This window comes from Monodon monoceros, unplaced genomic scaffold (genome assembly GCF_005190385.1).
Source record: "Monodon monoceros isolate NGI ecotype Baffin Bay Population unplaced genomic scaffold, NGI_Narwhal_1 Super_Scaffold_21, whole genome shotgun sequence".
Lineage (NCBI taxonomy): Eukaryota > Metazoa > Chordata > Mammalia > Artiodactyla > Monodontidae > Monodon > Monodon monoceros.
In genome coordinates this window covers 99,259,834-99,281,323 of record NW_021703778.1, presented here as the reverse complement: position 1 = coordinate 99,281,323, position 21,490 = coordinate 99,259,834, and the positions used below count along the sequence as shown (strand labels likewise).

The 21,490-nt window shown below is 38.9% G+C and overlaps 1 protein-coding gene across 13 annotated transcripts in view; it reads left to right on the top strand.

Moving 5' to 3' along the window:
- Positions 1–9,375, top strand: part of HNRNPC (heterogeneous nuclear ribonucleoprotein C (C1/C2)) — a 47,405-nt gene extending 38,030 nt beyond the window's left edge. For 4 of the 13 annotated variants that reach the window (XM_029236682.1, XM_029236684.1, XM_029236683.1 and 1 more), the window contains 4 exons: positions 7,305–7,462; positions 8,007–8,120; positions 8,363–8,523; positions 8,623–8,992. In XM_029236682.1, the coding sequence (XP_029092515.1) occupies positions 7,305–7,462; positions 8,007–8,120; positions 8,363–8,523; positions 8,623–8,706 (517 nt within the window). In that variant the 3' untranslated portion in view covers positions 8,707–8,992. Of the gene's footprint in view, positions 1–7,304; positions 7,463–8,006; positions 8,121–8,362 lie in introns of all 13 variants that reach the window. The other 9 variants (XM_029236689.1, XM_029236688.1, XM_029236690.1 and 6 more) reach the window with 6 other exon arrangements.
- The last annotated feature ends 12,115 nt before the right edge of the window (positions 9,376–21,490 follow it).

Genomic DNA, 21,490 nt, shown 5'->3' with positions numbered 1-21,490 from the left:
GTTAAGATATTATGAGGCATTGTTGTGTGCACCAGGGGTACTAGTGGAAAATAGATGGTCTCAGAGAAGATGAATGGGTTGAACACATATAGAGCACTGTTAAGATGTTGTGTATCTTTAGTTTTTACTCTGAATGAGGGGGAAGGCCATTGGAGAGTTGTGAGCAGAAAGGATTTTTTTTTTTTTTTTTTTTTTTTTTGGCGGTACGCGGGCCTCTCACTGTTGTGGCCTCTCCCTTTGCGGAGCACAGGCTCCGGACGCCCAGGCTCAGTGGCCATGGCCCACAGGCCCAGCCGCTCTGTGGCATGTGGGATCCTCCCGGACCGGGGCATGAACCCGTGTCCCCTGCATCGGCAGGCAGACTCCCAACCGCTGTGCCACCAGGGAAGCCCTCTTTTTTTTTCTTTTTTTTTTTTTGCGGTACACGGGCCTCTCACTGTTGTGGCCTCTCCCGTTGGCGGAGCACAGGCTCCGGACACACAGGCTCAGCGGCCATGGCTCACGGGCCCAGCCGCTCCACGGCATGTGGGATCTTCCCGGACCGGGGCACGAACCCGTGTCCCCTGCATTGGCAGGCGGACTCTCAACCACTGCGCCACCAGGGAAGCCCAGAAAGGATCTTAATTGTAATGTCTTAACAAGATTATTCTGAAAATAGATAATAAGTGGATGATGGAATTATCTATACAATCATTTGGGGAAGGATCAGGGAGGTGACAGTGGGAATGGTGAGAAGTAGTTGAATTTTGAAGTTAATGCAGACAGATTTGCTTCCAGATCTATGTGAGGGCTAAGAGAGGAATCAAAGATGTCACCAAAGTTTTGGCTTGGAATTTATAGAAACAGTGGATAGGGAGAGAACATAGAAGGAACCAGGGTGAGGGGTGAATATAAGAAATGAGTTGTGGACATGTTAATTTAACCTCCTTATTAGATATCCACTTTGAGAGATGTAAAGTAGGCAGTAGCATGTGTGGAAATCATTAGTGATAAGGGTAGGTTTTGATAATGGTGGGGGCACAAAACTTTACAAGGAGATTCAAGAGAGAATGGAAAGACAAATTGTGGAGACAATTTAGAAAACTTTATATATATATATATATATATATATATATATATATATATGGTAAAATTTACTCTTTCGGTGTACAGTTTTTACATGCGTACCCATGTATCTACCAGTACAGTCAAGATATAGGTAGTTTTATACCTCCAAAAATTAGCCATGAAGCTCCTTTGTAGTCATCTCTTCCCTCCACCCTATCTCCTGGCAACCACAAATCTGTTTTCTCAGACAACTCCTTAAAAGAAATTTTATTGTAAGTGAAAAGAGAGAATTGTACTCTGACCTGGCTTGATAATATGAGAATATAGGAATGAATGAGCTTATATGTTCTTAACTTACTGTTTATAAATAGTATTTTTCATAAATACTGTTTTTAATTTCAGCTTTTTAAAAAGTAAAAATTGGACCACACTGAGTTTAAGACATTATCTTTTGGATATGTTGAGGACATCATGACAAATGAGTAATAGTATAATTCTTTGGAAATTGAGGAGTCTTGAAAAGATTATCACCTGGATGGAAAGTTTGATAAACAGAAGCAAAGCCAGGGATTAAAAAGGTTTTTTTCCTTAATATTTTCTTGGATCCAGTCCTGTTTCTAAAAAGATTGATTTAGGACTCAAAGCAATCTGCATTTTATCACCCAGATTATTTTTTTTCAAGTGAATTTTCAAATTGCCTTCCTATGAAACATGTAGTTTTATGTTAACATAGCTTTCCTATGAATCCATCAAGAAAGTTCAATATAGTTGCTTAATTTTAAGAAGCAACTTTTCATATTTTAAAAGTTGTGAGATTGGATGCATCTTAAAATGAGTATGTACATTCGGTATTTCTTCCCTCTCTTGCAAAACTGTTTGTAAAAATCAGTGGGACAGGGCTTCCCTGGTGGCGCAGTGGTTGAGAGTCCGCCTGCCGATGCAGGGGACACGAGTTCGTGCCCTGGTCCGGGAAGATCCCACATGCTGCAGAGCGGCTGGGCCCATGAGCCATGGCCGCTGAGCCTGCGCGTCCACAGCCTGTGCTCCACAACGGGAGAGGCCACAACAGTGAGAGGCCCGCGTACCGCAGAAAAACAAAAATAAAAAAATAAAATCAGTGGGACAATTTTTAATCAAATGTATCTTTGAATTTGCAAAAATATCTCTTAAATACTAATATCAACAGTTCTTTTCAAAAGAAGATTGCAGAACCAATCATTGATTGCTACCATTGGTTCTACATATATAGAGGCTGTTGATTCCTGCTCTTTGTAAGCAGCAGTGCATGTGGTGTTCCCCAAACTTTGGGCAAGGTTCTTAAACCTTACAGAGGTACTAATAACCTCTTTATGTGTTTTTTTTCCCTTTAGTTAAAGAATTGTTATTTAGTTAAATTTTGATAGTTTGGGTGACCCTATATATTGAATGAATCCTGTACAGCAGACTGGTTTATCATTTAGTCCCTTTATCATTTAGATAAGAAGTACTTGCTGTTACTAATTTTAACTGTCATACAGATAATCTGTATCCTTAAATGGACCATAAAGGGCAATTTGAAGAAAGTTAAGGACCATAAAGTGCAACTATGCAAATTTACCTTGGTATTTGGAACTCTATCTACAAATTGTATTAGCAAAACAAGTGTTAACCCTTGTATCTAGTTTGGCTTCTCCCAGACTCCTCAAGGCAACGTTTGGGGAGGGGTGCCTACAAATAACAATTTTCGAAATTGTATCTTAGAAATAAAACACAAATTCTAAGAATTTCGCTAGTTTATTTTAAAGCTCAACAGGATGAATTCCAACTACATCATGAAAATGGGTTTTGAGGGTCAGTATTTGACATAACACAGTTTCATATTTTCATTTTAATACCTGAATTAAACATGTCACATTGTCATTTTTTGCACTTTTCCCTTATGTAGTTAAAGTCAGTAGTCTACTCATTTGTAAAATAAAGCTTTGACATTTAAAGAAATATATACTATTAAAATTAGATTAGGGTGAACTTAAAAAAATTAGTTTTTAATAAGTATTTATATGTTAGAATTGTATACCATAGTCTTCAATAATAAATTTAAGATAATTTCATTGTGTTAATTACTAAAAAAAGAATGGTAAGATATAAAGTCTACTTGATGGGGTTGTACCCGTCAATATAATCCGGTGGAAGTTTTGGTAGTTTTAAAAAAGATTGCAAAATAGTTAACTAAATCATTCAAATATGGTTTCTCAGAAGGTTTTATAAAGAGTGAGGAAGAAATATCCAGGAATACATTTATAATGTTCAAAGATGCCAGTTATTGAAGGCCTTGATTCTTGGAACAGTTTTTTAAATTCTGGTATTCATGAGTATCAGTAGTTGATATTCTGCTCATGCAGTATAATGCTTCAGTCCACACAAGGCCAAAGATAAATAAATTTTGTAAAGTCCTTTTCTACAAAACTGTACAGCATAATGTTACGTAAGGGGTGTGTTCTGAAGGTTTACTCTGGATGATATACTGGGAAACGTACAATTGAAATTGTAGAAGTTGTAGATTGTTCTAAGTCGGAGCATTCACAGAATTTTAGCAGACAATTTCAGGGAGTCTCAGACATTGTAAAGCCCCAAAACATAGTACCCTATAAAATCAGTCCCTTTTCTAGGAAAATCAAAGGTAATGAGGAAGAAACTTCATCTTGAAATTTTTCTGTTGTAGATGAAAAATAATGAAGTGGAAGAAAAAATATCTCCTAACCCTTGAATGAAATTATAATGAGATTGCATGTTTAAAGTGAATTTGATAAATCAGTATTGTCAGTGGGGGGGGTGATCTTACTAGATTGCTGTCACCTATAAATTATTTCACATTATGGCTTTTTTTTTCCTGTACGTGGGCCTCTCACTGTTGTGGCCTCTCCCGTTGCGGAGCACAGGCTGTGGACGCGCAGGCTCAGCGGCCATGGGTCACGGGCCCAGCCGCTCCGCAGCATATGGGATCTTCCCGGACCGGGGCACGAACCGTGTCCCCTACATCGGCAGGCGGACTCTCAACCACTGTGCCACCAGGGAAGCCCAATGGCATTTATTTTTTATTCACATTTTTTTGTGGGCAACGATACCTGAAAATTAGTTGGTTTTCAGAATTTGATAATGAATATGCCTAAAATTATTTTTTATCTATCCAATTTTTAAGAGTGGAAACAGTTACAGTACATTAAATAAACATTCAGGAGAACGTAGGTTTTTACTAATACCTTTTTTTTTTTGCTGCATTGGTTCTTTGTTGCTGCGTGCAGGCTTTCTCTAGTTGCAGCGAGCGGGGGCTACTCTTCGTTGTGGCTTCTTATTGCGGTGGCTTCTCTTGTTGCAGAGCACGGGCTCTAGGCTTGTGGGCTTCAGTAGTTGTGGCACTCGGGCTCAGTAGTTGTGGCACGCAGGCTCTAGAGTGCACGCTCAGTAGTTGTGGCACACGGGCTTAGTTGGTCCGTGGCATGTGGGATCTTCGCGGACCAGGGCTTGAACCTGTGTCCCCTGCGTTGGCAGGTGGATTCTTAACCACTGCACCACCAGGGAAGCCCACTAATACTTTATTCTAGTTGTTTCTATCAATACTTTCGTAGTGGTTGAAATGTATTATTATTAATCAGGGTTTTTGAGGCTGAAGATCACTATGTGTTACATCTAGTCATTTAAAAAGCTTGCCTTTGAAAACCTGTACATTTAATAAATGCCTTGTAATGCTTATGTTTTAGCCTGGAGATTAGGATTTTGTCTTATCTGTTTATGTTATTAGCTAATGTGTGTCCAGAAATGTTTTAATTTCTTTAAAATGGTATTTTAATTGCCTTTTATTTCTGACTAGTTTTTATACCAACACTTAGTGTCCAAATTTCTGATTCAAGGTGCAGCCATAATTCTCTTAGTGTTGAGTGCTTGTTCCTCTGGTAATAGTGAAACTTTCATAAAGATTGGGCTTTATCATTAGAGGATCAGCAGCTGTTTTGATGCCTCCTGTGATTTATTTGTATAGCTTTCCTGTGGGGAAAATGGTTACTTAATTTGTAGCTGGTTCTTGAAGCTTTTATACTGAGCTTCCTCTTATCTATTCCTTTGACTTTAAGGGTTATCACAGTAGGTATGGTTTCTCTCTTTGTGTTTTTGCCTCATGTTTTCACATTGATGCACTTTGGCATTTTATAAGGCAAGGTCTACTTAAACTTCCTTAGAGGAATCTTTGTGAGTTTTTTGAGAGCCCATTTTTGCTTAACCAGCAGTTAAGTTCTGTGGCACTAAAAAGCATCACCAGTTGATCTTTTAAAATACACTTTTCTTTAGAGAACTAGAGCATTTGACTTCCATTTGTGTTCAGGAGGCCATTACATAGATTGAAAGTAGACTGCATTTCTTCATTTTTGCTATGGCGATTTACCCCGGTTAGATGAACTAGTATGGTTCAAAAGGAAATTCCAATGCCTTGGCGTGTAGGGAATGTGGAATGGCTAGCTCATTGGTTTGGAGACTGATGCCAGTGAGAGAGAGTAGATTGGAAGGTAGGTTAGATCTCTGAATTCAACAGGGCTGAGGCATGAGATGTTCCATACCTAAAGATGTGGATAACTCACTTTTTTACCCCCACAAATTGTACAAAGTAGCATCACCTTACACAAAGGAAAGTAGTTTCTGAACACTGATATTTTATAGTTTCTGGATCATTATACTTTGGAAAATTTTGGGCCAGAAGATGAAAAGCTTTACATAAAAATGGAAGGAGGTAGTGATAATAAAAAGTTACTGTTGGGGACTTGCCTCGCAGCCAAAAAACCAAAACATAAAACAGAAGCAATATTGTAACAAATTCAATAAAGACTTTTAAAAGTTGTCCACATCAAAAAAAATCCTGGGCTTCCCTGGTGGCGCAGTGGTTGAGAATCTGCCTGCCAATGCGGGGGACACGGGTTCGAGCCCTGGTCTGGGAAGATCCCACATGCCGCGGAGCAACTAGGCCCATGTGCCACACTACTGAGCCTGCGCATCTGGAGCTTGTGCTCCACAACAAGAGGCTGCGACAGTGAGAGGCCCGTGCGCCGCGATGAAGAGTGGCCCCCGCTCGCTGCAACTAGAGAAAGCCCATGCACAGAAACGAAGACCCAACACAGCCATAAATAAATAAATAAATAAATAAATAATCCTAAAAAAAAAAGTTAACTGATGCATTATAAAATTTCAGAGCTTTGCGGTTAGGCAGAGAAACAGTTGGTGGGTTGTTAAGTTAATAGCCAAAAAGGTTCAGAACTAGAATTACAAGTTTTTTTCCTACAGGTATGTCTTAGCTTCATATGCTGCCACAGGCTTTTGTAAAAGTTACAGCATGGAATAAAGAGACTGTCTAGATCTGATGTCCATGTGGGAAGTTTTTTTGTTGTATTTTGATTTTTCTCTTTACAAATGGAAGCTTCAATACCAGGCCATCACTTCGGTATATCTTTAGCAATCACTGGGATACTTATCCAGTGGAAGTAGCAATTGAGCAGTCAGTGATTTTTGAAAGCTAAATGTGTGCTAGGCAGTGGATTTAGGCAGTAGTGAATAGTGAACAACATAGACAGTATTCTCTGTCCTGTTGGAGCTTTGAGTGGAGAGTGCTAAATGTTAGAATTGATAATGCTATGTACACCCAGCTAACAACACATGAAATACCGGTTTCTATAGGCCAAAAATGGTTAATATTGGCAGTTTTATATGGTTTAATGTAATACTACAAACTAGTGATAATTACTTGTATGCTTCTGTGGGTGAAAAGATCAGGGATTTAGCGACCAAAAGCTCTGTTTGCAGACTTGGTTAATTGCAGTCTTTTGTAAGTACTTTATTTGGCTTATATGGATTGCTTATTGTAGTGTATATGTGAAAAGAATAAGATCAAGGTAAAGGCCATTCATTGTAAAAAGTACAAAGTAAAAAGTAGAAATACTGTAAAAAGTATTCTGTTAATACTGCCATTATACACAGAAACCTTTTATGTCCAGTGCTTAAGGCAACCAACCGTATCATTGGATATGTGTGTATATATGTAGTATTTTCTTGAAGAAAAGTAGCTGCAGTATTAAAAATATCAAAGAGTAAACTGGCCTTTTGAATGAAATTAGCTTAGCAAAAAGAAATAATTGCGGAACAATGGACAATGATTTATCATTTTACAAGGACACCATTGTTGGAATCTTCCTGACTTATTTTTAGTTGTGAAGGAATTCTGTTTTCCTTTTATCCAATAGGATGTACAGTTACCCAGCACGTGTTCCTCCTCCTCCTCCTATTGCTCGGGCTGTAGTGCCCTCGAAACGCCAGCGTGTATCAGGAAACACCTCACGAAGGGGCAAAAGTGGCTTCAATTCTAAGAGTGGACAGCGGGGATCTTCTAAGTCTGGAAAGTGTATGTATTATTATTGCAGCTTTGTGATTCTGATATTTCTTGTATGTTGAAATATGGAAATTAGTGCAGTTAATGTTCAGGTTTTGTACAAATAACTTTGCATAATCAAAATAATAGAAGATGAGACAATAGTGATTAAGGGGCCAACTCTAGGAAGCCTTCTATCCTTAAGACCTTGGTAATTTGAAAAAAGTCATTAGATTTTAGGGAGTTGAGGGGCGCCCATTCATTGTGTAAAATATGTTGGTAAAGTGCTTTTAAAATAGAATTGAGGTCTTTAGCAAACCTACAAAAGTAAGAATGCTGTTGCTAAGGAACTAGGCACATTAGATTCAGTTTTCAGCTACCAACTAAAAGATCGGTGGACCCCATAACTAGGACAGTCTGGTACAGGCTCCATTTCTCTCCAAGGATCTCATGTTGACTACTGTTGTATAGTCTAGTGGGGGAGTGTGTTGTATAGTCTAGTGGGGGAGTGTGTGTATAGCTAACTGGTAGCTTCTGGTACATTTGATTCTAATCTAGGGTTTTGTTTGTATTAAAGTGAAAGGAGATGACCTTCAGGCCATTAAGAAGGAGTTGACTCAGATAAAACAAAAAGTGGATTCTCTGCTGGAAAACCTGGAAAAAATCGAGAAGGAACAGAGCAAACAAGGAGGTAAATGGTCCTTTTGCTTGTTGGGTGTAAAGTAGAGGTAGCTGTCTAAGATAGTTGAAAGTGTATGTTGGCATAGTGGGATATAAAGCAGTTTAATTGGAAACTTGTGGAATTTGAATTGGGAAGGACATTTGTGTGGGAGGATATAGACTTGTGCTGCAGTTCTATGATCATCAGTGGGGATTGTCTACATCCTGTGGACATTACTTGCCCCTAGACAGACTTGTCCTTCTCATCCGCAGTAGAGATGAAGAATGATAAGTCAGAAGAGGAGCAGAGCAGCAGCTCCCTGAAGAAAGATGAGACTAATGTGAAGATGGAGTCTGAGGGGGTGGCAGATGACTCTGCTGAGGAGGGGGACCTACTGGATGATGATGATAATGAAGATCGGGGGGATGACCAGGTGAAAACCACGGGAAAGGAAAGAAAGAGGTGGTGGAGGGGGGATCAGGGACACATGGAGTGCCTCTAACTCCATCCTATTTGTGTCTGTTTCTCACAGCTGGAGTTGATCAAGGATGATGAAAAAGAGGCTGAGGAAGGAGAGGATGACAGAGACAGCGCCAATGGCGAGGATGACTCTTAAGCACATAGTGGGGTTTAGAAATCTTGTCCCATTATTTCTTTACCTAGGCGCTTGTCTAAGATCAAAATTTTCACCAGATCCTCTCCCCTAGTATCTTCAGCACATGCTCACTGTTGTCCCCATCCTTGTCCTTCCCATGTTCATTAATTCACATTGCCCTGCGCCTAGTCCCGTTTTCACTTCCTTTGATGCTCCTAGTAGTTATGTTAAGTCTTACCCTGTAATTTTTGCTTTTAATTTTGATACCTCTTTATGACTTAACAATAAAAAGTATGTATGGTTTTTATCAACTGTCTCCAAAATAATCTCTTGTTATGCAGGGAGTACAGTTCTTTCCATTCATACATAAGTTCAGTAGTTGCTTCCCTAACTACAAAGGCAGTCTCATTAGTTGAGTAGCACCTGAGAACAGCTTTGAATTAGAGGTGTGCGTGTTATACCCCACATAAGAGCTGTGTGGGGCTGTTCAACACAAATGTAACAATGTATTTTTGTGAATGAGAGTTGGCATGTCAAATGGATCCTCTAGAAAAATAATTAGTGTAATAGTCTTAAGATTTGTTTTCTAAAGTTGATACTGTGGGTTATTTTTGTGAATAGCCTGATGTTTGGGACCTTTTTTCCTCAAAATAAACAAGTCCTTATTAAACCAGGAATTTGGAGAAAAAATAAATACCCTGGTTTTTTATTTTTGTATTTTATAATTGTTTACTTCAAATTCTTTGTTTCACAGCGGCCTCCACAAAACCCCTAGAATATACTAGATATATTTTTCTTTGAGTCATAATTATTATGCATACCAACATACACTACTCAAATTGTGTTTCATTGGGGTGGGTGTTGAATTAAGGAGACAAGTAACTTTGATGTGAAGTGGAGATTCTTTTGCGAAAATGGCTTTTAGATCCTAATGAAAAAGTTCGGGAACTGCATTAAGCCTTTTCTTCAATGTTTTGTGGTCCAGTTGGCACCTTTTTTGAGTTTTTTTTTGTCGTGTGCTGAACTGTTTCAACCTTAAATAGAAAGAGGCTCAAACATGTCAAGATTTTAGGGAAAGTGAAACAACTGAAGAATAAAACCTGTATTTTCTTCCATTTTGTTCTTTTAATTGCTGTTTATAGCCCCAGTTACCAAATGGATTCTGAGTCTGTGCCTCAGTGTTACTGAAAATAGGAGAGCTTTTTATTTCCTGGTCTTTTGTAGCCTGTGCCTTCCTAGGTAACTGAGGACACAGAGTTACACATTTATTTCACTTTCAATTAATTCAATCCATATAAACTAATTTTAGGCATGGTACTAGTTAGCACCCAAACTTCTAAGGCTGGATTTATTAAACAGCTTTCAGTTTTGTGATGCTTGCCTTGTCCTGAAAGGTCCAGTTTATTTGTTTTATACTTCAGTTTTTCCTGCAGAGCAGGACAAAAACAGTTAGTTTTGGGCTGTTATCACTCACACAAACCTTGGATTCCCCAGAAAGTTGCTGCTGTTTCAAAGGTGTTTATATACAACCTAGTATGGGCAGAAGTCATATCCTATTTATAAAGATTTCATAAATCATATAATAGGTGACAAAGTAGAATAGAAGGGAAAGGCTGATCTGTGGACTGCCCTTGGATCTCAGATTCACAGTATATACGTAGCTTTTGTGTGATGATTTGGTCAAAAATACTTTTAACCACCTTGTTTTCTAATCTTATATGTTCTCATGTTAATACAAACTCACTTTTAGCACATAACTGATGACAAGAAAATAAACTAGATGCTTAGAAGAAGAGTCAAAGTTCTAAGACTAACATGCTAATAAAACCTGTTTGAGATTATGTTAGCCATCAGTATTTAGAAGTACTGGACCAATTACCCTGGGCGTGCAGTTGTCTATTTTTAATTGCATATGAAACCAGGTATTGAAAAAATTGTGGAAAGCTCAAAACAAAGTAAAATACGGTGATGCGTTTGGATATAAATTTTAGAATAATGGGTTTTCTCAGTATGCCATGAAATCTAAGAAAATAGCCTGGAAGATTTTAAGAGTGCAGTTTCCAACAAAGGTTGGAATGCAAGAGAGGAGGTTGGATGATCGAAAAGAAATCCCTTTGAAACATTTCTAATGGTACGTAATTTTTAATTGGTAAACTGTTCTTTGGAGCTCGCTGGCTTAGGGTACTTTGTAATTTGCTGTTATCTAACCAGTGAAAGGAGCAAACTTGATGTCCAGTTGGGGTGGATGACAAATTTGGAATGCTTGGAAGGGGGTTCCCATTAGATTTCAGTTCAGATGTTACTCCAGCATCTGAAACCTGCAAGGATTATAAATAGACCAGTACCAGTCAATGTATGTTTTAAAGCCCCTGTTTTATAGAGGGAACTGGATGTGAAAGAAAAGGGAAATAATGCAAACAGGAACAACAAGATTATGGTAAATTGGAAGGGAATAAACTGAAGTCAGATGAGGATTGAGAATGTAATGGAAAGAGTAGAAGAAAAATAACCATCATTTGAGTCATACAGTAAACATAAAATATCCATACAGGAATCTTCTGGACACCTTAGCAGTATGTTCAAAAGAATAAGGGATAGCAAAGCCCCAGGGGTATGATACAGAAAGTAAAGAAACAGGACACAATCCATACTTCACAAGTACTAGTATTTTTTAGTTAACCCAGATGAAATGATGGGATGTGTTATGGAAATAGTTGGGAATAGGAAATAGCTGTATATTTAAAGAGAACAGTTTAAAAATGTACTTTGTTCTGAGGACACGTGGCTGGCCTGTGACTGCATTGACTGACCATTTATGGGCTAATTTTACTTTCAGGAGAGAACCAGGAAGCATCATTATTGACTGTGGTGGCCTGGGAGAATGAAGGACTTAGCCAGATAAAGTTCAGTGACAGTTGACCTTTTTATTTAATATGAGGAAAATATGAGGAGAATGCAGTTGCACCAATGTCAAGTGGGGTTTGAATTTTGGGACCCTAGTTCAGATCAGCTTGACCAAGAAAATGCATTTCAGTTGAATTTAGAGGGATCAAAGAAAAAGCAGTACCCTGATTACTTGCAGAAACCACTTAACAATAGTAAACAGATGTGACATAGAAATTAGTGATGAGTAAATGTTATATATAATATGTGGAGTAGGGCTACTAAGTAACTTAAAGTACCTCACTTGCTTTATCAATGCTCTGCCTCACAGAGAACAGGTATTTATACCATGGTGTTTATTTGACTAATAAGGGACGCTATGTTGGAGAACTTTCCGTGTTTAGAAAGACCTTAGGAATAAAGTAAAAACTTGGCAGTTAAGCTGTGTAGAGAAAAGGCTGGGTATATATATATTCGGGGATGACAATTCCAAATGTTCAGAGAAGAGACTAAATTAGGGGTTTTGGAAGTTCGAAGTTATTCTGATTTTTCTAATCAAACTAATCACTAGAATTAAAGTAAATCAAGGAGAAAGCCTCAAAACAGTAGGTGGGGGCTTCCCTGGTGGCGCAGTGGTTGAGAGTCCGCCTGCCGATGCAGGGGACACAGGTTTGTGCCCCGGTCCGGGAGGATCCCACATGCCGTGAAGCGGCTGGGCCCGTGAGCCATGGCCGCTGAGCCTGCATGTCCGGAGCCTGTGCTCCGCAACGGGAGAGGCCACAACAGTGAGAGGCCCGCGTACTGAAAAAAAACAAAACAAAAAAAACAACAGTAGGTGGTTTCATTAGTAACTTTCAAGTTTATCAAAAAAATTTTAGAACCCCAGTTAAGAAAAGCGGGACCTGTTTAGGCAGTGTTGAAGAATTAAAGCCCTGTTGTGAGCTACATTGGGACTCTGCCCCCACCACTTAAATTAGAACTATAAAACACAGTAGGAAGAGAGAACGGATAATGTAATGCCAAATAAGACAGAGCGGTTAATAGGAAGGAGTTGTAGCCCAAGGTGTGTGGGGAATAAGAAACTGCAGCATGGTCCACTGGAACTTTATGTGATGATGGAAATGTTTCATCATGCATTGACCAGTACGGTAGCCCAGTGGCTGAGGCCTTGAAATGTGGCTAGTGTGGGGAATTCCCTGGCGATCCAGTGATTAGGATTCCAGGCTTTCACTGCTGGGGGCCCGGGTTCGACACCTGGTGAGGGAACTAAGATCCCGCAAGCCAAACAGCCAAAAAAAAAAAATGAATTGGATTTTAATTTTCTTTACTTTTAAATAGTCACATATAGTATGTGGCTACCTTCTTGGGTAGTGTAGTATTAGAGAATACTGAGCAGTTTCTAAACAAGTACAGATACAGATTACTAACAAACTTATGTGAACAAATGTGACTGTTTCCAAGATGTTTCATATCCTGAGTTCATTATTTCCAGGCCCTAGGCACTAGCATTGAAGACTTCCCTAGAACATTGAACATTGCCTGGAACATCCCTAGACCCTAAATTGAAGATTTCCCTAGCATAAGAACATCTACAACTGCAGGCCTAATCCATGTTGCTCACGCCTTGATTTAGCGAGGCCTCTTGTAGCATAAAATATATTTTTAAGTGGTAAACTGACTTGGCTGGGTGGACCAAGGCTCAGGCAGATATTACCATTTATAGAGAGTTTTAAATGCATCCAGCGTGTTGCTAGGCAAGCCTTTAACATATACAATCTTACTTCATTCTCACACAGTTCTATTACATATGTATGGAAGTGGTAATTGCTGTTCCAAAGGGTTTCAGAGAGATTAAATATTTTTAAAGCCCCATAGTTATTAAATGATGCCAACATTTCAATCTGTGATCTGACTTAACATCCATGGATTTCGGACCTTAGGAGAGGGAATGGTGTATTTGAACCCACATCCCAAATCCTAGAAAATGACAAAACTATTTCCAAATTACAGTAACCTACTGTCAGCACCTACTCTCTTAACAAAAGGGGAAAAATATCTTCATTTTTCTTTCCTTTCTGTCCACTGAGTACTAGAGTGGTTCATAGACCTAATCATTGGAAAAGCACATTGTTGAAAAATGCCTGGCTAAGAGCTGAAATGCTGCTGTTTTATGCTACATGGGTGGGCTTTAGAAATGTAGGAAGAATACAGAAAATACATTCTCTCTCACCCATTTTCTTTTGCTGTTCCTGGGGCACCCAGAACCCCTATTTTAGACCATTTCTTCCACTTCAGACAACATAAACTTTCCAAATACCTTGTAAAAATTTATTCTTTGTCAGGATAGTACAATGACTACACATCCCTTGAGGCTGCATGACTCATAAGCACCTGGCAGCGCCATTGCAAGATGAGTCCCTCCCAAAAGGACTTCTTCATCTGGAAGGGGTTCAATGACACAGATTGACTCACCTTTGCAGACCCACACAAGCCACAATAATGAGTTGCTGGCGTGGCTATGAGACACATTGGGGGTGGGAGGAAGGTGAGCCTGCTGATTTCCAGCTTGGTCCTTGGTTAGCAGCTTTACTAGTTCCCATCCAAACTTAGAAGTGGACCTTGACGTCTGATTTTTTTTTTGTTTTTGTTTTTTGCCTGTTTTGTCTCTGCCTTCAAGGATACTTGCTCCAGAGTTATGAATGTGATACTTCAAACACTGTCTTGGTCTTGCTGGGAGAAATTACGCTAACCAGAGAGCTTGTAGTGGACCAGGTGGTCTGCTAAATAACTGTCTAGAGCTAGCTTCCAGCCCAACCTCACCCACAAAATTCCTCTCCCTGCTTGGAACCTGCGTGTGATGACTTTTTGTTAGTTTCCTCATCCAGCCAAATTTGTTCTTTCCCCAGAATTTTATATGCACTCTTCACAAAAGCTGTTGGGTAGCAGCAGCTAGGTCATTCCCAGGTCCCAGAAGTTGCTGGCGTTTAATTGCCAGGAAGTTGTCTGCATAACTGCTGGAAATGCTGTGATGGTCTGCACTGTCCTTTCCAGGTCCCCCATCTTGGACTGACCCGCAGTGTTTTTCCAGCTAGAGGTATTAATACCCAACTCTCTCTGCTTTGGGCAGAGGAACAGCCTTTGGCAGCATCTACTCCCCCAGGGGAAGTCTGGCAGCATCCTCACTTTGTTTTCTCATGACACTTTTGGAGACAGCCTCAGTGTTTGCTGTGTTTTCATTCCCTCTTAACTGGGCATACAATCCTGATCCATTCTGGTGGGGCCCTGCTGTCTCCCCCTCAGCCTGGGATCAGGCACGTGGCAGGCACTTGTTTGAAGTTGTACTGTCTTGTCCTCCTAAGCATCCACCTGAGTGTAAGTATATACATCTTTCCTTCAAAATATTAACACCCTCAGCAGAGTCCCTCACTTTCTTAAGGATTCTGCATTCTTCCTGCAAATGACTCAAAGGTTCGTTTTCCCAAAATCTCTACAGACCTTGAGAAGTTTTGTCTTAGCTTTGGTGTATCTGGAGTCCTGTTTCAACATTTTTCCACCAAGATGGCAGCCTCCTGCCTGCCCTTTGTACACTTGTTTTTCATTTTGCCTCCCTTGCATTGTGCCCTTTGGCTGTTTTTTTCTTCATTGGTGGTTCCCTAGCCATGTTCTCCCCCTGCTCCCTTTTTTGGCAACTTTATGGCAATCTTCAATTCTTTTCCTTAAGCAATATTGGTACTTAGCAGCTTCAGAATATCCCAGGCACAATTCAGTTGCAACATGGCCACACACCTTTTTCCTAAGAAATGTGCTAGTGAAACAATAACAACCGAAGTTAACAATATGTATGCTTTTGCATCTAGCTATGTAAGCACATAATTCGTTCAGAAATAAAGATGACACAGCACATTTTAATAGCTACTTTTAAAGCTCATGTGCCTCCTAAATATCTGTTCAACTGTTCTATTTCTCTCCATCTTGACTGCCACCATCCCAGTCCATGCTACCATCACCTTTCTCCTGGCTTAGTACCATCCTGTATACCCACATCCACTGTGATCCTTTTCCCGTCACTTCACACACCAGCCATAGTAATCTTTTCAAAACACACATGTAATGATGGCACTTCTCAGCTTAAAACCCCCCTGGCTTTACTTGCCCTTAGGATGACGACAAAACTTCTTAACACAGTGTACATGGACAAAAATGGTCTTCCCCTGTCGATCTGTCCAGCCTCTCTACCATTTGCTCCTGCACTTTGCCTTTTGCAACCATATGGGACTTTTCTTTGTCCCTCTTATTCCCCATGCTCTCTCCCTCCACCTTTGCCCATTTGTCCCTAGCTAACTTCTATTCATCCTTAGAGTTTAGCTTAAGTGTCACTCCCTCCCTTTCCTCAGTAGACCAGTAGGCTCTCAAAGACCAGGAATCTCTTCTCTGTAGCACTGATTACAGTCACACTCATCAATCTGTATTGATTATTTGATGAAAAGTGTTTCTTTTAGAATGGAACTCGGTGAGAGCAGGAACCACATCCATTACTGTTCAGCAGTATATCCCAAGTGCTTAACATAGTATCTGAAACACAAATATATGTTGGATGAATGAATGAATGAAGAAGGGAAAGGAAGAAGGTGGGGAGGGTTAGCCCTGAGTGAGGCAGTCTTGGAAACAGGCAGCAGGAATGCCAAGCAAGGCTGAAGAACTGACTTCACTGCACACCTGGAAGAATGTTGTAATGCCTGTGCCTGTCTCAAGGAGGTGCTTTCCTAACAGGTGAATTTCGGTGCCTTTGCTTCCACTGTAATGTTTCACAATCCTCTCCCAGTGTCAGCCTGCAACAAATCCCTCAGTAATCTGTGTCTGATGCCAAGGATGAGTGAGAAAGGGCATTATCCAGAAAGATGGATGTACCTATTGCAATTAACCTTTCAATACCTTTACATCTGATTTCCCTTACATAGCCCACTCTCCCATTAGTAAGCATCTCTTCTACTCCTCAACACCTGCATTCTTTAATTTTTAAAATTATACACATATACTATAAAATGCATACATTTTAAGCATACAGTTTGGTGAAGATTTGCAAAGTGAACATGCCTGTTTAAGCACCACCCTGATCAGGATATGGAACATTACCAGTACCCCAGAAACTTCCTTCATGCCCTCTCCAGTCATTACAGCACTAGGTAACCACTATTCTGACTTCTGTCACCATAGATAGATTTTGTCTGTCTTTGAACTATGTGTAGATGTAATAGTATTGTATCGTGGAAGTTTGGGCTCCCCCGAGAAAACACTTGGATGCAGTAGTTTATTGGGGGGGATGATCCCAGGAGACAGGAGTGATGAAGTGGGGAGAGAGAGACGGTTAAGAAGGAAACGCCAATATAAAGGTGTGTTATTGAGATTGGACACATAATGCTTCCCAGAATTATCTGAAGGTTGGGAGAATGGGAGGCTGGTATACTTATCCATGGGCTCCTCTTCCCCATTCACTGAGGGATGCCACAGGAAGGTTAACTTCTATACAATTCTGGGCTGTAATTTATCTTAGGCTCCAGCAGCAATGAAGGACATTTGAATTATTTTCAGTTTGGGATAATGTCTTTGGAGAACACATATGTACACATTTGTACACATTTCTGTTGGGTATATAATTGGGTGGAATTGTTGGATCATATGCTATGTGTATATTTAGCTTTAACAGATATTGCAAAACACTTTCCCAAAGTGATTGTACTAATATATATTCTTACTAGCTGTAAATAAAATTTTCAGTTGCTCCACATCCTTGCCAGCACTTGATATTGTTAGTCCTTTTAATTTTAGGTTTTCTTGATGAGTATGTAGTGGTATCTCACTTTGTGTTTGTTTGCTTTTTGGTAAACTTTTTATTGAAGTATAATTTACATATAGAAAAGTGCACAAATCATGTGTATAGCTGTTACTTTTCACACACTGAACACACACACAATAGGTAGAAATCAAGAATTGGAAAATCAGCACTAGAGCCCCATACATGCATGCCCTCTTCCCATCACTATACCACCATCCCAGGAACATGTTATCCTGACACCATAGATTATTTTTGCCTGATTTTGAACTGCAAATAAATGGTGTAATATATAATATTATGTAGTTTTTTGTGTCTGGCTTTTTGATCCAACATTATGTTTGTGCAATTCATCTATATTGTTGCATGTTGTAGTTCATACCGTTGTATAGTATTATGTTGTAAAAATATATTGCAATTTATTCGTTCTGTGAATAGGTATTTGGACTGTTTTTGATTTTAGCTGTTATGAATAAAGTTGCTACGAACATTCTAGACCATGTCTTTTTGAACATATGTATCTATTCTGGTTATGAAACTAAGAATGAAATCACTGGGATAAAGAGTATTCCCCACACCCTTGCCTACCTAGATTCTCTCTAATTTTAAAGGTGCCTAGTGGAATCACATTAAATTTTTTTTCTTTTTTTTTTTTTTGCGGTACGCGGGCCTCTCACTGTTGTGGCCTCTCCCGTTGCGGAGCACAGGCTCCGGATGCACAGGCTCAGCGGCCATGGCTCATGGGCCCAGCCGCTCCGCGGCATGTGGAATCTTCCCGGACCAGGGCACGAACCCGCGTACCCTGCATCGGCAGGCGGACTCTCAACCACTGCGCCACCAGGGAAGCCCTATTTTTTCTTTTTTTTAAAAAAAAGCTTTTAATGTTGAAATCATGTTAGATTTACAGAAAAGGTGCAAAGACAGTACAGAGAACTCCTTGTATAGCCCTCATCCAGTTTCCCTTAATATTAACATCTTAACACTACCATGGCCATTTATCAAAACTCAGAAATCAACACTGGTACAATACTATTAAACTCCAGACCTCATTCAGACTTCACCAGTTTTTACATGCACGTGTGTGTGTGTGTTTCTGCACAATTTTATCACATGTATAAATTCATGTAACCACCACCACAATCAATATAAAGAAGTGTCCCATCACCACAAAGGAACGCTCGTACTATTTATTGTCTCATCACACACACACACCCCATCCTCCCACTACCATCCCTAACCGCTGGAAACCACTAATCTGTTCCTGGTCACTATAATTGTGCCATTTCAAGAAGTTATATAAATGGCATTGTACAGTGTGTAACTTTTTGAGAATGGCTCCTCCTTACCCCACAGCACAATGCCCTTGAATTCCATCCAAGTTGTTAACGTGTATCAATAATTTGCTCCTTTTTATTGCTGTGGATGTACCAGTTTGTTTAACTATTCATCTGTCGAAGGACATGTGGGATGTTTCCAGTTTGGAGCTATTACAAACAAGGCTGCTATGAATATTCATGTATCAGTTTTTGTGAACATTTGGTGGTGATTGGTGAGTAGTATGGTAAGTATGTATATGTTTATTAAAAAGTGCCAAACTATTTCCCAGAGATGCTGTATTACTTTACATTCCCATCGACAGTGTATAAGACATCCAGTTTCTCCGCATTCTTGCCAGGATTTGGGATTATCACTAGATTTTATTTTCACTTTTCTAATAGGTATGTAGTGGTTTTCTGTTTCTGTTTGGTTGTTTGTATTTCCCTAATGGCAAATGCTGTTGACCATCTTTTCATGTGCTTATCTGCTATCCATACATCCCTCTTTGGTGAAATGTCTGTTCATGTTTTTATCCATTTTATAATTGGATTCTTTTTAAACTGCTGAGGTTTGAGAGTTCTTTATATATTCTAGATACATGTCCTTTTGATGGTTTGCAAATATTTTCCCCCAGTCTGTAGCTTGTCTTTTCATCTTCTTAATAGAGCCTTTTGTAGAACAAAGGTTTTAAATTTTCGTGAAGTCCAGTAATCAATTTTTTTCTTTTATTGTCATGCTTTTAGTGTCATTTCATTTCATTTCTTTTTTTAATATTTATTTATTTGGCTGCGCCAGGTCTGAGTTGCGGCATATGAACTCTTAGTTGCAGCATGTGGGATCTAATTCCCTGACCAGGGATGGAACCTTGGCCCCCTGCTTTGGGAGCACGGAATCTTAGCCACGGGACCACCAGGGAAGTCCCTTAGTGTCATTTCTAAGAATTCTTCACCAAGACCTAGGTCCTGACAATTTTCTCCTATGTTTTTCTCCTAAAAGTTTTATAGTTTTACCTTTTAAATCTATGATCCATTTAAAATTTTTTGTATTGGTATAAGATGTGAGGTTTAGATTGAAGGATGTTATTGTTTGTTTGTTTTTAACCTATGTCTATTCAATTATTCCAGCACCATTTGTTGAAAAGACTATCCTTCCTCCACTGAAATGCTTCTGCACCTTTGTCAAAAATCAGTTGAGCATACTTGTGTGAGTCTGTTTCTGGGTTCTCTCTTTTGTTCCATTGTTCAGTGTATTTATCCATTTGTCCATATCATACTTTTGTTAACTGTAGCTGTATAGAAAGTCTTAAAATTGGGTAGAATGTTTCCTTCCACTTATTCTTTTATTTTTTTCAAACTTGTTTTAGTTATTTCCTTTGCATTTCCATATACATTTTAGAATATGCTTGTCTGTATGTTAAAAATCTTACTTGGATTATGATAGGAAATGTGTTAAATCTGTAGGTCAATTTAGGAAAATTGACATCTTTACCACGTTGAGTCCTCCAATCCATGAACATGGCATGACTTTCCATTTGTTTCGATCTTTTATTTCTTTCATCAATGTTTTGTAGTTTTAAGCATATAGCAAAGCAGATTCTGTACAGGTTTTGCTAAATTTACATCTAAGTATTTTGGAGCAATTGCAAATGGTATTTTATTTTAATTTCAGTTTCTACATGTTCATTGCTAGTATGTAAAATATAGTTCATTTTTATATCTTGATCTTGCATCTTGCAACCTTACTGAACTCTCTTATTCTAGGAGTTTTGTGTGTTTTTTTGTAGCTTCATTGAGAAATGAATTTTCTCAATGCATTGAGAATTTTGTAGATTTATCTGCCTAGACAGTCATGTCATCAGCAAATAGGGATTTTCTTCCTTTCCAATATGTATGCCTTTAGTTTCCTTTTCTTGCATTCTTGCACTGGCTATGATTTCTAGTACTATGATGCATAAGGGTGGTAAGAGCAGACATCCTTGCTTTGTTCCCAATTTTAGGGGGGAAAATACTCAGTCGTAGTTATGATATTAGCTGTAGGATTTTCACAGATGCTGTTTATCAGGTTGAGATAATTTCCCTCTATTCCTAACTTGATGAGAGTGTTTTTTCATGAATGAGTGTTGAATTTTGTCAAGTGCTTTTTGTGCACCAATTGATATTATTGTGTGACTTTCTTCCTTAGCCTATTAATATGGTAGATTCCAACAACTGTGTTCCAAATAGTGAACCAATCTTGCATTCCCAGAATCAACACCACTTAGTCATAGTGCATAATTCTCTTTATATATGGTTAGATTCTGTTTGCTAATATTTTGCTGAAGAGTTTTGTGTCTATATCCTTGACAGATATTTTTTAAGTATGGTCTTTTTCTTTTTTTTTCCATTTTCCTTTTTTTTGTTGTTTTGTTTGTTTTGTTTTTGGTATTATGGTAATACTGGTCTCATAAAATGAGTTGGAAAGAGTTTCTTGTATTTTCTTGAAGAGATTATGTAGAATAGATGTGAATTCTTATTTAAATATTTGGTAGAATTGTCCACTGAAACCATCTAGACCTAGAGATTTACTTTTAAGGATTATTTTAAACTAGGAACTCAGTTACCTATTTTGTTTTGGGTGATTTTAATAGTTTGGTTTTTTTTTAAAGAATTAATCCTTTTTTTTTTAAAGAATTAATCCATTTTATTTAAGTTGTTGAATTTATGTGTGTAGAGTTGTTTGACCTGTTCTCTTACTATCCTTTTGAAGTCTGTGGGCTCTGTAGTGGCCACTGTTTCA